General features: G+C 32.9%; 2 protein-coding genes across 3 annotated transcripts; both read right to left on the bottom strand.

The window, feature by feature from the left end:
• On the bottom strand, positions 1–19,458 carry LOC127832110 (interferon-induced protein 44-like). Of its 2 annotated transcripts, XM_052357342.1 has the most exons (8): positions 19,330–19,458; positions 17,072–17,603; positions 15,881–15,951; positions 15,454–15,651; positions 14,873–15,016; positions 14,075–14,246; positions 12,925–13,267; positions 1–403 (listed from the first exon to the last, which is right to left on the bottom strand). In XM_052357342.1, the coding sequence occupies exons 2-7, from the start codon at positions 17,598–17,600 to the stop codon at positions 12,933–12,935; spliced, it is 1,449 nt and encodes a 482-aa protein (XP_052213302.1). In that variant the 5' UTR covers positions 17,601–17,603; positions 19,330–19,458; the 3' UTR covers positions 1–403; positions 12,925–12,932. The 2 variants fall into 2 exon arrangements, with proteins under 2 accessions (XP_052213302.1, XP_052213301.1); XM_052357341.1 differs by lacking the exon at positions 1–403 and having other exon boundaries at positions 12,385–13,267.
• On the bottom strand, positions 2,448–8,275 carry LOC127832117 (uncharacterized). Its single transcript, XM_052357354.1, has 2 exons — positions 8,164–8,275; positions 2,448–3,023 (listed from the first exon to the last, which is right to left on the bottom strand). The coding sequence occupies exon 2, from the start codon at positions 3,013–3,015 to the stop codon at positions 2,464–2,466; it is 552 nt and encodes a 183-aa protein (XP_052213314.1). The 5' UTR covers positions 3,016–3,023; positions 8,164–8,275; the 3' UTR covers positions 2,448–2,463.
• Positions 19,459–21,472: the final 2,014 nt, after the last annotated feature.

Genomic DNA, 21,472 nt, shown 5'->3' with positions numbered 1-21,472 from the left:
ACATTTTGCACGTCACTTTTAAACATTAACATCAAGGTTGATCATGACATATTATTAACGTTTAATTATTACCTACCTGCATCCTCCGTTTTAGTACTGTTTTAATGTGTTTAAATGATTTACATTCACTTAAAAATATGTATTAATTGTAAAGTATTCTGTCGAGAAAGTCCATCAAATGAAAGAGATATTATATAATATATGCACAGTCACTACGTAACAGACATTACAAATTTAAAACAATGTTAAAATAAAAGCACACGTCATAAATAGTTTATATGTTCATATACCGATCGATATCACACATTTATACAATATGATAATAGAAAATTAACCATTTGCATTCAATAACTTGACCCTCTCACCAATATAACATTCGGGTTAACATTTCGAAACCTAAAATTAAAATACACACATGTACGATAAACTAGTTTAAGCTTCGAAATGTCTTCCATTATTCTTGGTCACTGCCTTTTTCAATTGATTCTCGTTTGTTAGGCTTCTCGTTGGAAGATTTTAGTTTGTCTTGCAGAACCTGAATGTAATCCTCTGCAAAGTGCAGTAGCTTACGCAGTGCAAGCAACGCCAGGATGCTGATGTTGTCATCCAGCTCGATTTCATGTCGTAATTCTTTCACGGGAAGTACGTGGTTTCTAGGCAACCCGAACATGCTGGATACTTTGTTCACAGCGTCCTCAATTTTCTTGCTGGTGAACACGCTGGAGAGTGTACTGGCAACATTCTGACACGCCAGGTCGACTTTGGTCAGCATAACACTTGCGGAATTCCTGCAAACGTAGATAAAATCAACACAATGTGTTTATAAAAAATGAATAACAAATGAAAGCATTATTAAAGAACAAACGCTAATGGGCCAAGATCAATGTTATTGAGAACAACACTCACATATTACTCGTTTTCATGTCGATGAAGTGAATAAAGATGCAAAACAATATGTATAAATATGTAAAACTTGTTTGCAAGACACAATAGACCAGTATTGGCAAAATAGAATAAAAGATGGTCGTCATTGTGTATTTCGTAGAAGAAAATATATATATACATTGTATACCAATCATGAGTATGAATTATGTTTATCAAATGGTAAAACGTGTTTTGATATTCAGACATTCCTTAGACTGTAACAAAATACAAGATGGCTGTCAGTCTGCCATCTTAAATCTGATTAACGCTAATATCACGTCACGCACTTCCACGTAAGGTTGTGAGAAACAAAGGGATTCTTGTATACTAGACAATGGCCAGGCGATCATTATTAATTAAATAGGAAAAAAGTATGACACCAACTGCTAAGCGTTATGGATATTGAAGCATGAGACGTTTGGTTTGAATCGAACATAGTTTGAAGAACAAAATAAATGTTAACCAACATTAATCAAATCAAGCAGCATAGCGACCCACTCCAATGTTGTTTAGGGTGACATTTTTAATTGTTCAGTAAAGAACAGTACCTGATTGCAATATCGTACACATAAATGAAAACGGAAAACTTGCAACCTATAAATGTTTTTATAGTTAAAGTCCAAAGTACTTTATTTACACAGGCATACTATGTACATATCACATGTATTAACCTTTTTGATTCACAAGTCTTTGAAAGTTGCTCATCTTGTCGACCAGTTTCGGTGGAATGTCACCTAGAGTTGCAGCGTCGATTACAAACAAAACGCAGTGAATCTTTTCTGTATTCCTCGGCTTATAAACGAACGCAGGGTGATCGAGGCAAAATTGTACGACTGGGTTAAACTGGAAAGCATAAACATAATTTCTAAGCGTATATATTATATCATTATTTTAAAATAATAAATAAAGTGTTCCTCTCGCCTCGCGAATATCATTTTTGCTATACGGACGGATATGTACCGTTCATAAAATTGTAAATAAAATTAATGCTGAATACAAGGGTAACTTAAAGACTTTACTAATAACGGATTATTAACAAAACTTACAATTCCGTGGAACCCATTTAAAAAGTGTATACAAATGATAAAGTCACGCATTTTTATAAATAAAACAATCCTTTTAACATATTTATTAATTTGAGCAACACTTTCTCAGCAATATTGGCTTAATTTGTTGAACCTCTTTTTTTTATGTATTTTTGGTAAAGTTGTCACAAGTCTAGCAGATTCGTAAAGCAGAAAAAATGTATAATAAACAATAAAACAAAATTGCATTTTATATCGATTAATATTTAAGACTACGATACATTCCCACAAACGCTCTCACAAACACACGCAAGCAAAAACACACACACATTATGGCCCTTTAGAAAAAGATCTATTTTCATCTAATTTTAAAATCAGCTACTGGTGTCCAATAAACATTTTGCAATTACACAGTGCAAATGTGCATATTTAACGCAAAATACCCTATATAATTCGAATTGATGGGTTGCTAAATATATATTTTACGATTATGAGACCGTCGGAAAAAAACACATTATTTACAGAATATTCCCGTACCTGTTATGGCGTATACCTCTAGTTCGGTCACTTGCAAGTTGCCATTGTTTATTTTGTCGACAGTAAGGCCTTGGTAGTCGAAGGAATGTGCATTCATGTAGCCGTTTAAAGCGAAAAAAACACCAGAGCTGTTCACTGTACCAGTGAATGCTTGTAGATCATATCCACCACCAAACGTTGGCCCGGATGTAGGATGTCCATTCAAACCATATTGTGTATGCTTATCTATTATTGCAAACGTGGTTGGTTTATCGCTGCCGGAATACCTTAGTTGAAAGATAAACGCGTTTGCATCTTTTATATTTGAGCTGCTGCTGTTCCAGTTCAAACTCCCATACCCCCGATACACCGATCCTTGTTGGTTGTACAGCACCGTCACAGTGGGTCCCTGATTATCACACTTCTGGTGGAATGTTGTAGCGTTACACCCGTCCCTGGTTATTTGGTAGAGAAGGGTGAAGATCTTGGGTCCCGTACCAATCCAGGACTCTAGCTGACCCATGTACTTATCTGACAACTGTTCCGCCATTCTCTAATCTAAAGCAAAACTATAGTATAATTACAATCAGTACTTTCATTAGGGACAGTTAATGTAAAAATGTATGTATACGTCTACTTGTTCCAGACGTAATTTTGCCTTTTACAACGTGTATATCATATGACAAAATCAGTGACAGAGTCGTTCTCATTTTAAGATTTAAAGTAAGTGTTTTTTGCGAGTCATTGATTTAAAAATAACGTGACTTTCAAACTATGTATTGCTGGTGTTTGGTGTTTTTTACTTTAATATGACATAGTAAATTTACGTGGAAAGCTAAATAAATAATGAATGTTTAAGTTAAATGTACGTCAGTAAGTTTTATGTATGTATTTAGTTATTTTATGAGTGCTTTATAAAGTTGATGCATCAATTTGGCCGAGAGTTGTTTTTTTCTCATTTATTTCTCATATTTCTTTACAATGTAGTTTTCATCGATAATTACCAGAAAACGGAATACATAAGAAAGTGTTTGAAAATATGTAATATTTTGTACTTTAACATGTCAATGTTTAGCGTATGCGTGAATACATTATAATGTTGACAGTGTCAATGTCATATAAAGAAGTTTGTGATTTACAGCAAATCTGTTATCTTTACGAAACATAGTGGTTTTATATCTAGAACAATTAAATACAAGAAATATTTTACAACATGGTGTGTTTCAATCGAAATGTTGTTTTTGTTTTTCATTTGAGAAAGATTATTTTTAATTGTTTTGCCATAAAATTTGTATAAATATCATTATTTATGGTTTGTAGAAGGTATGAATCGCCTGAATTGAACCCATTTTTTGGTGTTGCTTATATTTATTTTTTACGAGGGAAATCTCACAATCAATTTATATTCCCGTATTTAGGTATTCAATAAAGTGAGGACAGGTTGGTATGCATTTTGTGTATTTCATGTTAAATATAAAAGATTTTAATAGCATCATAATAAAGTTAAATACATCTGAGTGTAGTTTTTTTCAGTGCATCCAAAGAAAGCATTGGTGTTATTAATTTTAATTAATATGTTTTTACTGACCAGAAATGTTTCCATTTTTTTCCATATCATTTGAACGTGTTGGCACTCCCAAAATAAGTGGTCTATTGTTTCAATATGTGATTGACAGAAATCACACAATGTGCTGTTGCTAAGTTTGCATTTAAATGACATGTATTTGTGGGGGACAAGTCGCATGATACATTTATATTGAAAGCTGCGTAAAGACATGTCGATGGTTGAAATTTGGGGTACAATATCGATTTTATTCCAAGTGGTTGAGTCTTTATCGGTAAAATTTGTGTTCCATTTGTTTTATATAATGTCATGGTCCTCGTTTTGCAACTGAATATCGTATGTCAATGTATGAGGGTATTTTGTTTTGAATTACTCTTTTGACAAAGTTTCGTCTGGTTGATTGATATCGAGGTCATTAATGCTTTCTTCAGTTTTATATTTTGCTGGGATTGATGTGATTAAGGTATTGAATTTCATAACGTCGTTGTTATTGATGTCGTAGAGATATTTAATGTTTTCAAAATTATACACCGTTTTATTTCTAAAGTCAAAAAGTTGACAAATTTATTTTATACCTCTGTCATACCAATCGCGATAAAATAATGTTTTTTCCGTTGGCGGTTATTGACTTGTTGTTCCATATCATTTCCTTTTTGATGCGTTTTTGTGAATGCTGTGACTTGTATATTGCATTTGCTGCATACCACAATGTAATGACGTCGTGAAGAAAAGTGTTCCCTCCGCTTTTTTCTGTTATAGTTTTTTCACTGAGTTCACTTTCAAAAATTAGTTCGTTTCCATATTTATTTAATCTCAAGTCCTATAAAATTTTCCATTTACCACAGTTTTCTGAGTGTAAATATCTTTTTATCAAGCTACTTTTTATTGAAGTTCAGAATTTATTAATGTTTGTAAGGTTTAAACCACCACTTTCATACTTTTTATACAAAATGTTTCTTTTAATTTTGCCAGGCTTGTTATTCCATATAAAGTTAAATATACTGTTGTTTTTTTTATTATTCAGTATTATGCTAGAAGGGTTCAGTTAAACTGAAAATGGGTAGATTAATTTTGGCAACGCAAACGTTTTAATGACAGTAATTTTGCCCATTATGGAAAGTTTCCTGTGTTGACATTGTTTTAACATGTTTTAAACTCATTCAGCTTTGGGATTAAATTATTTTGTACATTCAAATCACTTTGGTTACAAAAGTGATTCCTACAGTTTTTGTTTCTGGAGATGTCCAAATAAAATGGCTTTAATTGCAGAATTTGGTGTTGGTTTTGTTCAAGGATCCAATTCGTAATAACGCTTATTTCGCGGTATTAAGGTTAAAGCCAGATATCTTTTTAAATTCTGTCAGGGTTTCCAATAATGTTTTAAATGATTGCTCGCATCCATTGATGAAAAGAAGTTGTGTCATCGGCGAAGAAGGTTTGTTTTATTTCTTTTTTCAATACATTTATGCCTTTAATTTTGCTATTTTTCTCAGTATAGTTTGACAAAAGTTGCAAGCATATAATAAATAATGTGGATGATAATGGGCAGCCTCGTCTGACTCCTTTTTTAATTTCATAACTATCTGAAAGATGCCCGTTGTTTATTATAAGACTTTTTATGTTAGTGCAACATACTTCGATCCACTGGATGCGATTTGACCCAAAAACAATTTCTTAAGACATTTAATAATATATGTATGGTTTAAGCTGTTAAAAGCTTTTCAAAATCTGCAAAAATAACAGTCCCGGTTTTTCTGTTGCATTTAAGTGTTCTATAACATCAAATATCAAACGGACATTTTCTCCAATGTATCGATTTTTCATATATCCGGTTTGGTCAAAGGATATAGTTTCAGGTAAGCATTGTTTAATTCGGTTTGCGATGGCTTTTGTAGCAAATTTATAGTTTGTATTTAATAAACTTATAAGTCTCCAGTTTGCGAGATAATCTAAATCTTTTCCTTGTTTAGGTAGATTTGTAATAATGCTTTGTTTTTGCAACTCAGTGAGTAAGCCTTTACCAAGAGTTTGGCCGAGAGTTACTGAAAACTCGAGTTCTTGTTTGTAAGAAGAATCGATTGATTGAGTAGTAAGTGAGATTGTTATCGAGTAAACCCTAGATCGGTAAAACGCCTTAATTATTACAACAGTGAGTGTATACAAACTTGATTCAGCGACTGTGTAAGTGAGTGATGATATTTGAGAGTAAACATTTTTGTGTAACAGGTTAATAATTATACATACACATTTGTTTGCGTTTAGATTTTTACTCGTGGTGTTTGTATTGAATACATTTTTTTAGATCTTTGTATAAATGTGAAAGACATTGTGATGCACTAGTGGTTAGATCAATGTATTTTATCACTTGCCATTAACTTACTACAAAATAACACGTGGTCGGGATGTATAGGAACAGCGTTCGCAATATATGTTGAAAGATATTTATCGTTTTAAGTATTGCCAAAAGCGATGCAAAAAATTCTAAACTTGAAAATCAAAGTTTGACAAAAAAATTAAGACATTAATCGAATGTCTATTTTTATATTAAAACATCGATCGCTTGCAAAAAGATGATGTTATATGCTCATAACGGACAGAGATAAGTGTTTATCATAATAGTTTATTGTTTAGTTTTTTATTATGTCCGTGTTCCAATTTTTTCATAAATGGGAAACATATTGGAACATCAAAACCTATCATTTTGCATCCGCGTAGTTTAGTTCGTTTTCGTTTTACTCCATTTTTAAATAAATCGATATTCTATAAGACTTGTTGATATGCATTTATCATTAATGCATTCCTTTTAATTGTACAAGGGGCATCTACAATACATAAATTGTTTCAAAATGTGTTATTCGCCACTTTCTTTCCTAGACCTTGCTAAATGTAAATAACACTTATTTTTGTTTTATAGATGATTCATATTCTCGTCGTAAGCCTAATACGCCCTAAGTCATTTTGTAAATAATCTGTAATATTTGATAAAAGAAACATTCACGATGTAATACATATACACTTACTATGAATTGCGTACATAAATATATGTTCCCCATTATCTATAAACTTATATTTGTTATAAGGAGGTAAAATAAAATTACCTTAGTGTGTTTACCTGATGAACCTCAACCACAACGTTCCAATTTCCTTTTGCTCGCATGCGCACGCAGTAACTGCGTGTACTCAAAACAATCGATAGCTCAAAGTAGAACTCGTATCACGCTATCGTTTATCAAATGTCGAATTCACGGGTAGTTAGTCGTTTAAAATAAAAACGTGTGACATTATCATTGAACGGGATTAACACGGCTGGACCAAGTAGATATGAGTTGAATGCATATAAAAGTTGGATTAAAACGTTACTATTGATTATAATAGTGGCATATTATATGATGCGTACAATGCTTTCTACACGTTGAAAGATACAGGTTTAATGAAAGTTTCTTTACGCAGGTAGCGTTCTGTGCGTCACTTAATCCATTTATAAGAAATTTACACACTAAACAAGTTAAAAGGCGTGTAAGAGAATCATTTAAATTTTATTTTCAATTATTGTATGAGAAATATACCATTTCATACACGGAAGCACAGTGTGATTGATTGCATAAGGTTATTTTCAATTGTTGAAACATCAATGATATTACAATTAAAACTATCTTTTAGTTCTCGAAACATATTTAATAGGGAATTTCACAGCATATTAGTAGAGCAAAAATATGTTCATCTGGGTTACTAAAAAGGTGCTTACTATATTAACATCTGGTAGTGGGATCTGTACTTTCGTTTTCGTACCCATGCACACTTAACTGCGTTTTTTATGTTTAATAAATTTGCAATTCATCTATACAATGCATAATATTTTTTTATGTATGTTTCGTTCGAATTTGCCACGTTTTCCCCTAGACCTTGCTAGCACAAATAAACCGATTCCAAATTAATGCTTCATATTATTTTCCCAAGTCTTTTACATGAAAGCAGTTTTCGGAAAATATTTTATCTGTAATATTTGATAAACAAAACAATCAAAATGAAACACGCTACAATTAAGACGATTTTACACATACAGACAGTACACTGATAGCGTATTAAACCAAGCCTTACATGTTCCTTATAACCAATATCAAGACTTTTGTTTACCTGATATACTGCAACCAAGACCAGTAGTTAGTTTCGTTTTTGAACAAATACTCACGCAGTCACTTCCGTTCTGTGTTATAATGCAACACAAAATTTCAAAGTAACACTGATATCATGTTATCGTTTATCAAAATCAAAGGGAGTAAGTAGTTCAAAATATACTCATGTGACAGTATCGTTGAACGGTTTAAACACGAATGGATCAACACAATTTGATGTTATGCTTTAAAACATTTATACAAACGCATATATTGAGTATTATATATTACATTTATAGGATCTAAATAAGGTAAAAAGTACAAATACTTAACCATACAATTCAAATTGCGGAAGATTCATTTGTAAGGCAATTTTAATAATTTAAAACATAGATGTATGATAGTGTGGTGAATATAACATCAATTGTACTATATATGCTTTTACATTAAGAAAATTGCCTTATCACAAGATGAACAAACTATTGTTTAATTAGTTATAAGTTCATCTTAATCTTAATTTCACCATTTACAACTACGTATGTCAGTACATTTATTTAGTTTTATTACAATAGTTTTTTTTTTAAATGTAACTTAATATGTAAAAACAAACTGTAGACTGTTAATATGCATATTACAATTCTGATACTAATAAATGTTCGCAAATATATATTGCGTCATGTTTCATTATGTGAAAATGACCAATGATGCGCGGTTATTCGTTGATTATGTTCATAAACTGGTCTGATTATCCATAAGAAATGAAACAGCTCTTATATGATATGAACATAAATTAATTACATTCATATATTTAAAGAAAAATCATTTGTCGACATTAAGCAAAAAACCAAAAAGTATTTTATTTCAAAATACATGAAAAATCAATGTAAATTATATTTTATGAAATTCGAATGCAATTGCATGAGCATATTACGATTTCATGGATAGTGGCATTTTTACAGCTATTTGACATTCAGAATAACATAAGATACTTTTTTTTACTTTAGGGGGTATACCTTTAGTAACATATCGATACAAAATTAAAGTAAACACTTAAGTTATATATGCAATCAACCATCACCAATACAAAACGAACAATAAAACATTTGTCTACAAAGAAATTAGTATAGTATCTTATTTACTGCTTTAAATAGTCGATGCTAAAAATTCAATTCACTGTATCATTCTTTGTTGCAATTGCATTTTCAAGTGGTTCTCGTTTGTTCTCATCGGAGAGATTGCACGCCTTCTGTTTGTCCCGAGGAACCTGTAAGTAATCATCTGCAAAGTAGAGTAGCTGGCGCAGTGCAAGCTAAATCAAAATGCTAATGTTGTCATCTAGCTCCGACTTATTCTGGTAGTTTTTCACCGAAAATACATGGTTTCTAGGCAAACCGAACATGTTGAATACTTTGTTCATGTGCATATCGTCCTCACTTTTCTTCCTGGTTAACACGTTGGAGAGTGTACTGGCAGCATCCTGACAGGCCAGGCCGAGTTTGATGAGCAAAACCGCTTGTGGAATTCCTACAATCGCATTAAACAATCAACACAATTATGCTTTAGTTCGCTTACAGAAAAAAAGCTAGAGCGTTTATTGCTACTTCTTCAAAACATAACATATGGGAAGATCTAAAATATTGAAAGAAACATGAAAACATGATTTAAAGAACAAACAGATTGAACCATTTTAAATTTTAACGAGACCAATACTCACATAGTTATCCTAACCAGGTTGATGACGTTACTAAAGCTTAATGTCAAACAAACTGGCATCAATGTTCAAAGCAATTTTCTTGACAAAATGGACCAATTGTGGTCAACTATTGTGAAGTTGTGCCATTCCTTAAACTTTATCGAAATACAAACAAGCTGCCAGGCTTCCATCTGCAAATACTATGCTGTGCAGTTTTAAACAGTTTTATGTGAAATAAAAGGAATAGTGTATACTACACTTCTGCCCATAATCGATTTAATCACCAAAATATTATACAAACTATAAAGCGTTATAAATGTGACACATGAGATATTTTTTCTGAAAATTGAATGTGTGGAATAACACAAATCGTTATTGTTTACTGACTATGTTGATTTCTCAATTTAATAACACTACTTGCTGACTATGTAAATTTCTCAATTGAATAACACTACTTGATTGTAATACCGTACCAAGAAATGAAAAATGGAAAATGCGTTAATTGTTTATAAACAAACGCAGGCTTACCGGGGCAAAAGTGTACGACTGGGATAAACTATAAAGTATATTAATTTTTATTATACGTATTCATCTAATCATTAATACGCATTTTTCTTTCCAAACACTCAAATAACACTGTTATATCCGCGTAATTCGAAATTTGGTCTTATGGTATATGGGTCCAGCGTAGCTCGAGCCCAGCATTCGTATTTTCGCAACGCTTTCCTTAATAAAAAAAAACCACACACACATGGTTTCATGGTATATTTTGAGTATCCTCTTCGGTATACATATCGTGACAAGATTGCGCGGATGCGCATGCTGGGCTGGAGCTACACTGGCAGCCTATTGCATTTGACCCATTTTCGAATGACGCGGGTCTTTAAAAATCTAATTGCGTCTTGTAAATTGAGCATCAAACTACGTTGCTTTCCATTTTAAACACTGTGTTATTTAGAGCAAACTGGCAAATGCCGGTAGCCTATTCTGGCTGGAAGAAACGATTTTCAGAAAAACTGACCGCGTTCGTCATGAATGTGTGGCTAGATAATTAAACGATTTCCCTTCTATCAGGGAGACTATACTATTTCGGTGGTTTTGTCTCACAATACAAAACAAATGACATTTATCGAAGGTTGTCATTAATGTCTTTCCATAAAATTAGTGTATTTGATATATTTAAAGCATTTCTGGGTTATCAACATAATGAGTTTATTGATAGTACACGCCGTCTTCCACTTGCGATTTACTGACCAAGCAGTAACCATGAAGGTCTTGTGGAATTGGGGATGAAACTTACCGGTTATGCTTAATTGTAACTGGGTCAAAATGTGTTTCTATGTTTCGTATGAACCAAAGAGAGTAGTTCGCATTTCTCTACACTGAACAGTGTAACATACTATACTTCAAAAACGCGGTGATGTTTCTAATGTTCCGGTGGATAATGCTAAAATCAGCCAATAGAATGAATGGTGTTTATTCATCGGGTCTGCTGGCGTTATGTAAAGGTCATCTAAGGTGAAAAACTGGGTTAAACAGCTATGACTTATAGATGCATGTAGATGTTATCACTTGTGTGATGTATTTACCCTGATATATTTATGCATATTTATTCATGTTTTTTCCAATAGCTGTGCAAAACATTGCACTTTGAAACTTAGAACATGCATTATGCATTATTGGTTTATGTATGCATAAAGTCGTCATAATGACGTCGACGTTACTGATGCGCGATGTCGTTACGCGCGCAATTTTAAACATTAACGTAGTTGTTTTTACACCCTAGTGTTTGTTTTCTCACAGTGGGTCACATTTATAATACTAAAGGAGGTTGACCCCATTAGATTCTGTACCCGTGCATTAGCCACACAAAAGACGCTATAACGTTAGATCTACGATACAAAAATATCGGAGATTGATTTGAATGTTCACTTTTTGAACCTCGAAGTGACTGCCTTGTTATCGCTTAAAGGGGCTTCTTCACGTTTGGGCAAATATACAAAAAAAATGTTTCAGATTCGCAAATTTTCGTTTTAGTTATGATATTTGTGAGGTAACAGTAATACTGAACATTTACCATGCTCTAAAATAGCCATTTTATGCATCTTTTGACGTTTTTAAAACCTGATAATTATCAAGCGTTGCAACGCGAAACGAATTAATACTTTTGGGAGTTCTGTTGTTGTCGTTATATTTCGTGAAACCTCAAGGATTGCTTATATAAAGTATAAAATACATCTGACTTTGTATCAGGAAGGATGGCCGAGTGGTCTAAGTGGAATACTGTTTAATCCAGGATTCCAGGGGTCAGTGGTTCGAGCCCTGCTGAGGGTTACCTTTTTTTCTTAAAAAAAAAAATTATTCTTGATTTTGTACTGGAGCTTTTTAGATCCAATGTTTACAGTTATCAATATAAAGCATTTAATGACACACTGCAAAACATGCCGAAATCTGTCAAAAGGCCCCTTTAACACATGTGTACATGGCTTTCGTTGAGAAGTATACTGGACTATGGCCGCATACGACAGGTGACCGTTAAATCAAAAATAATATAATTTAAATTTTATTAATAATAATGCTTTAATAATTATTTAATTTGCGTTCTATACACTACATTTCTTGTTGATACTAAACATGTATTGCCACATTTTGCACGTCACTTTTAAACATTAACACCAAGGTTGATCATGACATATTATTAACGTTTAATTATTACCTACCTGCATCCTCCGTTTTAGTACTGTTTTAATGTGTTTAAATGATTTACATTCACTTAAAAATATGTATTAATTGGTAAGTATTCTGTCGAGAAAGTCCATCAAATGAAAGAGATATTATATAATATATGCACAATCACTACGTAACAGACATTACAAATTTAAAACAATGTTAAAATAAAAGCACACGTCATAAATAGTTTATATGTTCATATACCGATCGATATCACACATTTATACAATATGATAATAGAAAATTAACCATTTGCATTCAATAACTCGACCCTCTCACCAATATAACATTCGGGTTAACATTTCGAAACCTAAAATTAAAATACACACATGTACGATAAACTAGTTTAAGCTTCGAAATGTCTTCCATTATTCTTGGTCACTGCCTTTTTCAATTGATTCTCGTTTGTTAGGCTTCTCGTTGGAAGATTTTAGTTTGTCTTGCAGAACCTGAATGTAATCCTCTGCAAAGTGCAGTAGCTGACGCAGCGCAAGCAACGCCATGATGCTGATGTTGTCATCCAGCTCTATTTCATTTTCGTAATTCTTCACCGGAAGTACGTGGTTTCTAGGCAACCCGAACATGATGGATACTTTGTTCACAGCGTCCTCAATTTTCTTGCTGGTGAACACGCTGGAGAGTGTACTGGCAACATTCTGACACGCCAGGTCGACTTTGGTCAGCATAACAGCTTGCGGAATTCCTGCAAACGTAGATAAAATCAACACAATGTGTTTATAAAAAATGAATAACAAATGAAAGCATTATTAAAGAACAAACGCTAATGGGCCAAGATCAATGTTATTGAGAACAACACTCGCATATTACTCCTTGTCATGTCGATGAAGTGAATAAAGATGCAAAACAATATGTATAAATATGTAAAACTTGTTTGCAAGACACAATAGACCAGTATAGGCAAAATAGAATAAAATATGGTCGTCATTGTGTATTTCGTAGAAGACAAAATATATATACATTGTATACCAATCATGAGTATGAATTATGTTTATCAAATGGTAAAACGTGTTTTGATATTCAGACATTCCTTAGACTGTAACAAAATACAAGATGGCTGTCAGTCTGCCATCTTAAATCTATTTAACGCTAATATTACGTCACGCACTTCAACGTAAGGTTGTGAGAAACAAAGGGATTCTTGTATACTAGACAATGGCCAGGCGATCATTATTAATTAAATAGGAAAAAAGTATGACACCAACTACTAAGCGTTATGGATATTGAAGCATGAGACGTTTGGTTTGAATCGAACATAGTTTGAATAACAAAATAAATGTTAACCAACATTAATCAAATCAAGCAGCATAGCGACCCACTCCAGTGTTGTTTAGGGTGACATTTTTAATTTTTCAGTAAAGAACAGTACCTGATTTCAATATCGTACACATAAATGAAAACGGAAAACTTGCAACCTATAAATGTTTTTATAGTTAAAGTCCAAAGTACTTTATTTACACAGGCATACTATGTACATATCACATGTATTAACCTTTTTGATTCACAAGTCTTTGAAAGTTGCTCATCTTGTCGACCAGTTTCGGTGGAATGTCACCTAGAGTTGCAGCGTCGATCACAAACAAAACGCAGTGAATCTTATCTGTATTCCTCGGCTTATAAACGAACGCAGGGTGATCGGGGCAAAATTGTACGACTGGGTTAAACTGGAAAGCATAAACATAATTTCTAAGCGTATATATTATATCATTATTTTAAAATAATAAATATAGTGTTCCTCTCGCCTCGCGAATATCATTTTTGCTATACGGACGGATATGTACCGTACATAAAATTGTAAATAAAATTAAATGCTGAATACGAGGGTAACTTAAAGACTCAACTTATAACTGGATTATTAACAAAACTTACAATTCCGTGGAACCCATTTAAAAAGTGTATACAAATGATAAAGTCACGCATTTGTATAAATAAAAACAATCCTTTTAACATATAATTAATTAATTTGAGCAACACTTTCTCAGCAATATTGGCTTAATGTTTGTTGACCTCTCTTTTTTATGTTGTTTTTGGTACTGATTTCACAAGTCTCCAGACGATAGCAATAACCAATTTATAGTAGTGCTATTAAACTGTTATATTTATGGCCATTACGTACCTGTATATTTAATTATAAAGTTGATACAATGCAAGTGACCATATGGGCCTTTAAATAAACATTTGGTCTTGAATTGTGAAAAACAGTTGACATATTTAGAAAAAAAACTACTTTCTTAAACCCAATACAGATTTTAGCATATTAGAATAGTTTTGAACTCGCATTTTCATTTACCTGATAATGATCTGGGATGTTTCCATCCAGCAAGTAGTTGAACTCCAGTATGTCTAGACCTTGATTGATCTCTAGACCACGTGTGTCACAGAGCCGGAAATTCAACGTCGCACCAGAACGCATATTGACCGCATAAGGGTTGTACTGCAAACGATGCGCGCAACATAAATGGTTTTAAATATTAACGTTTAGACTACAAAAAAATCTTTGGATGAAATTTTTTATTTATATGCAAACTTTTGTCGATAGTCTTCAATATACATAAAATCGATATTATTTCAACACATATTAAGTAATTGTACTTAAACTTAGGACAGAAAATTATGTAGACTGTGATTGACAGAAACTAGAATACCTTCGGCAAATATTATGTTCAAATGTTGTCAAATGCGCTGTTAAAATAAAAAAAAAAAAAAATTCTACATTTTGTGCATCTAAATTGCGATGTTTCATAAACATCTTATAACTGCCTTATTCATCGTATTTTTAATTATTGGTAGATAAATCACTGCTTAAAAACTGTCGTATGCAGTCGCAGTCGGTACCAAGAATTTTGCTCATGTTTTACACTGATACCATACCGCAATTGTTATGCCATTAGAAGCGACCCCACATGGTGCATTATGGGAGATACGACCCTTGAATACTGAGTTGACGGTGTTGTAGAAGCTCGACTTGCCCGTCCCCACTGGACCCAGCATCAGGATACGGACATCCGACAGTCCCAACTCGCAGGAGGGTTTGAACGATACGATGTCCTCGGTAAGCGTCTCAAGGTACTAAAATCATGATAACTTTTTTGAAGACTGTAAATGTATTGAACTGCGAAAAAGTTTACTCTGATACGAATCTTCAGCAAGTATTGTTAAATGGGAATGTGATTAAAAAGTAAACAAAATCATTGCAGATTTGATTCGCCATACTTACTTCTTTATTTCATAATATATTTGTTATTTATGTATACATGTACATGTAAACAATGATTTAATAAAGCGTGAAAACCTTTACCTTTTCAGTCCATTCCGGAGTTTTTCTCCAGGGTTGTGTTTGTTTTGGTTGTGACATTTTCCGCTGACCGTCTGTGTATAATCAATACAAAATAGGAACATATTTTGTTTAGTATCAATTTGTATCGAAGTCAATTATAACATTATAAAAATGTTAGTGTTGGAACACGCCTATATGCTCTGAATATACAAATGCGTGTGCAAGTATAACATAAACAGCTTCATTAAATAACGATCGATCAGTACGTAAAATATAGTCTTAAAATCAAATCTTTCGCTATTAAATATGCAAATTTGTATTTTAACAATATATACATTCTTAAACAGAGTAACAGCTTATACCTAATACGCCAGTTTTAATGTAATTGGTTTTGATAATATGCATGTAAACATTGACACCAACTTTAATTATGACACGTGTACAGCTATTTGAGTACAGACTAAAGAGCAAATAAGGATACATAACGTTTTTTTTAATATGGGACATTAAAGAAGTGATTCAGGGGATCTAGCTTGCTATCAAATTTGGTCACCAAAATGGTCACCATGCTTCATTATGAAACGATTAAAGCTATTTGAGTTGCAGTGCAAACAAGATTAATTTATACATTTTGTATCATTCAAGGGCCAATATTGAGAGGGTTTCCTGAGATCTGGCTGTTTTTCGAACTGCTATGGCCACAATTATTATTACCAAGCACGGATCCATTACATGAAATATCCATTGCGTAACACCTTGTCTGAATTGCCTAGTCGATACGGGGTAAGCTTTTAATTCAAAGGAACCTGTTTTAATGGTTTATGTAATTTTTGACCAAAGTTGTCGAAACAAGACCAACTATAGCATTTGGAAATTCGTAAAGCAGAAAAATGTATAATAAACAATAAAACAAAATTGCATTTTATATCGATTAATATTTAAAACTACGATACATTCCCACACACGCTCTCACAAACACACTCAAGCAAAAACGCACACACATTATGAGCCAATAGCCTTTAGAAAAATATATATTTTCATCTAGTTTTAAAATCAAACATAAAACTGGTGTCCAATAAACATTTTGCAATAACACAATGCAAATGTGCATATTTAACGCAAAATACCCTATATAATTCGAATTGCTAAATATATATTTTACGATTATGAGACCGTCGGAAAAAAAACATTATTTACAGAATATTCTCGTACCTGTTATGGCGTATACCTCTAGTTCGGTCACTTGCAAGTTGCCATTGTTTATTTTGTCGACAGTAAGGCCTTGGTAGTCGAAGGAATGTGCATTCATGTAGCCGTTTAAAGCGAAATAACCACCAGAGCTGTTTACTGTACCAGTGAATGCTTGTAGATCATGTCCACCACCAAACGTTGGCCCGTATGTAGAATTTCCTTTTAAACCAAAGTGTGTATGCGTATCTATTATTGGAAACTTGGTTGGTTTATCGTTGCCGGAATACCTTAGTTGAAAGATAAACGCGTTTGCATCTTTTATATATGAGCTGCTGCTGTTCCAGCTCAAACTTCCATAACCTCCATACACAGATCCTTGTTGGTTGTACAGCACCGTCACAGTGGGTCCCTGGTTGTCACACTTCTGGTGGAATGTTGTAGCGTTACACCCGTGCCTGGTTATTTGGTAGAGCAGGGTGAAGATCTTGGGTCCCGTGCCAATCCAGGACTCCAGCTGATCAATGTACTTATCAGTCAACTGTCCAGCCATTTTCTATCAATCCAAAAGCAAACATAGAACAACTAAAGTTTCAATTTGGTGCAAGTTAGATACGTTTATACGTTTCATAAGTACTAATGTATGTCACAAAGTGTTTGTTGTACAGGCAATATATTTGAAAGATTTGTTTTCATTAAAAACAATTGTTATTGGCTTATTATCGAAATCGATCTAATGCGCTGATGTTAGTTTGCGTTAAACTAGGTTGTTGTTTTTTAATAAAATGTTGCATAACACATTACATCTCTTTTGGAAAACTATTTAAAGTAGTGAAGAGTTTGTTTGCAATTAAATTTAGCTCGTTACATGTTATGTCTTGATGGTCGAATGCTTAATAAAGTTAATAAATAAATTTGCCCGAGAGTGACTGCAAACGTGTCTCAGACACGGATTGATTGATTGAATTAGTGAGATAGAGAACGAGTCATCATGCGATTCAAACAATGCTTTAAGTGCCGGTACATGTATTCAACGAGTGAGTATAGGAACAATTGGTTCACTGTCCGTTTGACTGACGAAGTGCGAGATAAAAAATTGATTTCGGCAGAATAATACTAACATAGTGGTTGGCGTATAAGTTTATATTTGTATCTGCCTGTGTAAATCTTGTTTACATTATAGCTTGCGATATTTGTTATCAAATCTATATACCGGCGTGTTTGAGTAATCGCCATTATAATAGGGCAATACGTGGTCGGGATAAATAGTTGTTGTATTTATTTAAAATTGTTAACCGCGTCTGTGTAAATATATCTTGCAAATTCAATGTATATTCAATACTAGCTCATCTCCACTACAGAAATGACATCGTCATTTATGAAAACTTAACACTTTTTTTTTCCTACCTGTTGATTTTTTGTTGTTATTATTTATTTTTATTCATTTTTTCGGCAATGCGGAAATGAGAATGTTTTAGCATGTTGACATATTCTTTAAAAATGTATGTGTTAAGACGATGAACTATGTACAAGTCTTGAGTAAAATGTCTGTCTGATAAGTTGGAAACGCGTTTGTGAGAAGTGTTAAACGGTGTCCATTTTTTTTTCTTGGGATTCGAACTGATTCAAAAAGACTTCGAAGCTTGTATGGACAGTTATTAGATCTAAATATAGAAAATAAAAAATATGCTGTGGAAAAAAGCCTGTTAATCTATTAAAAACAAAAATAAGCTTGCACAATATATATTGAATTTGTGTGCAAATCGGTCTATAAGTTGATGTTGTGTTTGTTGTGTTTCCCTCAATTTCTATATGTTCATGTTCACATCAATTTATATGCTAAAAATTATATATTTATATGCCTGTATGTCATTTACCGCTATTGACCACATTGTCTAACTGTACTCATGGGCTTGAAGCCTTAGTAATGTATTCTAAAATAAAACCAAACATTTATATATTAAATCATTTAATCATTAAAACTTGACATTTCGCACCCCGTAGATTTTTTGGGTATCAAAACCTATAAAAATAGAGTAGATACTCATAACGAAAATCCAATACATGTATATGATAAAATGATATAAAATTAAAAGCCCCAATGCCGATATGCATACTTACAAAATGAATTATCGGTTCAAATTACCACGTTCACCCCTAAACCTTTCAGCAACAATGAGTTGAATATCTTCAAAAATTCGTTATACGAATATGCCCTTTATTCCCGTTCCAAGCCTTATAATTGATTACCATTAGGTCAATTAATACGTTTATAATCATACCTTTATTTACGTATATCTTATATCACCAGGTCATGTAAAAATACGTAAATTTGTTAACCTGCTTCCCCAACATAAACACATTCACTTTCGCTTTTGCATACATTCGCATTGAATCACTTCCGTTTGCGCAAAATAGCATATTTAATATCGCGTGACCGTTTATCAAATTTCAAACTACAACAGAGTGAACATACACAACTGTCGTTGCGCGGTTTAAACACGTCTGGGCTAAAACTATATGCACTTAAAAGGGCAAATACGGCTAATAATGTTTTGTATCTTTATAACTATTAACAGTATGTTTATCTTTAATTTAAATTAAGTATTTATTGAATATGTATTTATTTGAATAGTTGCTTTATAAACTTTATAAACTCAAGATATTGCTCCAGGGTTTATGCCCACGGGTACGGGAAACCAGGAGAGTAGTTCATAAACCGATATACACATATGCACTAGTTGGGAATTGTTTATATTTTCTCAACGGACTAATCAATATTTTTTTGTTACGTGTTAAATTGCACATGAAAAGAGATTATATAATGGTCTACATAGTGGAGAAATATCTTCGATATCCCACTGTAATTATGGTTTCTACATTACACAGTATTGTGCTTGCATTTAATATATTATAATTATATTTCATTGCATTAGACGGCATTGAAGAGACGAGTAATAGTACAAATTATTCAAATGTTCGACACCGGGCCATTTAGAAATTTGGTAGAGCGCATGACAACACTGCTGTTACAATCAGTCCTTAGTCAACCATTGGCCAGTCAACCGTGTGCAATACACCGCTGCAGCTTTATACTAAGCAATTGGTCAGAAAACCATTTTTCAGCAGGCGACGTACAATACACTTCTTAAACAATTTACCAAGGCATTAGTATTACACGGTAAGCTGTGGTCAAAACACTGTTGCTACACTGTACTCAGCAAATGCGCGGTCAGTCATGATCAAAACACTATTGTTCCACTGTACTCAGCAAATTCGCGGTCAGTCAAGATCGAAACACTGTTGCGATAGTGTACTCAGCCAATGCACGGTCAGATGAGGTTATTGCAAGACCCTATCGGATAATTATGTGGGGTGTTTGATGAAACTTATCAAATAGAGTAACACAGTTTAGTTTTATTTTTTATTTCATTACTTTAATAAAGTACATGTATATTGCACATATTGGTAGTAAATCAAATTCTATGCACTTAAGGTGTAGTGTTGGAAATGTTTTCAACTGCAAACCTAGTTCTTTTAAAGTCACACAACTTTACGAATGGGTAACAGCAATACAAATACAAATAATCAAGTTCAAATTTCTGTCTCCAAAGAAACAAGAAATATTTGTAAGAAACGACATGGCATCCTAGAAATCTATACAGTTTCTTAACTGCGTATACGTGGATACATACTAATGACATTTATCATTTCAATTTAGAAAGATAACTATCGGATATATTTCTGAATATCCATGTTGTACAAAAAATCTTTTAATTCAATACTTCATGTTACTATAACTAAATCATAAAATATTATATCATATGTGTATACTAATACATAAACATATTTGAGCTAGGTTAGCACATTTAACTTGCTATTTTTGTATCGAATGCTATAAAATGAGTATATACATTCTTTGCAATATTGTTTTCAACAGATAAATCGGTGATGAATTAAAGACTATAAAAAATTCAGAAAAATAAAAAAAATCAACTAAATAACAGTTTTCTACAATTGGAAATAATTTTCCATTTTTATGAAAAAAGCCACTTTAAGAACAATTGTTTTTTGTCCATAAACACAATCAATATATACATAAAACGAATTGCTGACCGTGAATATTTGTCAAATTTTATCCATTTGAAACTGTTCACATTAAATTGCGCAATAAAGGGCGTTATAATTAATTCAAAATGTTTAACTGTTGCCTGATATTCGGTAGCGCGTTTCACGACATCCGATTTTGGGTGGGAATAAAACTCAGGTACAGTCTAAATTGGACGGGTATGTGTTGGAATATTTCCGTACCTGGGGTACATTTAAGCATACTTAAGAGTACCTGGGGTACATTTAAGTAGTACCCGAGCTGACAATGACCTATTGAGAGCTGCTTACCATAACACTAACAGTAACTCCACTATC

This window comes from Dreissena polymorpha, chromosome 5 (genome assembly GCF_020536995.1).
Source record: "Dreissena polymorpha isolate Duluth1 chromosome 5, UMN_Dpol_1.0, whole genome shotgun sequence".
NCBI classification, from domain to species: domain Eukaryota; kingdom Metazoa; phylum Mollusca; class Bivalvia; order Myida; family Dreissenidae; genus Dreissena; species Dreissena polymorpha.
Note: the sequence above shows the minus strand (reverse complement) of the source record. Positions and strands in the feature narration are given on the sequence as shown.

What these genes read in the sequence shown, in the direction of transcription:
- LOC127832117 (XM_052357354.1), bottom strand. Translation starts at nt 3,015, where the DNA reads ATGGCGGAACAGTTGTCAGATAAGTACATGGGTCAGCTAGAGTCCTGG.
- LOC127832110 (XM_052357342.1), bottom strand. Translation starts at nt 17,600, where the DNA reads ATGGCTGGACAGTTGACTGATAAGTACATTGATCAGCTGGAGTCCTGG. An exon ending in AGAGGTATACGCCATAACAG is followed by an intron (nt 15,952 to 17,071) that starts GTACGAGAATAT and finishes GATTATACACAG; the next exon opens with ACGGTCAGCGGAAAATGTCA. An exon ending in AAGACTTGTGAATCAAAAAG is followed by an intron (nt 13,268 to 14,074) that starts GTTAATACATGT and finishes CTACGTTTGCAG; the next exon opens with GAATTCCGCAAGCTGTTATG.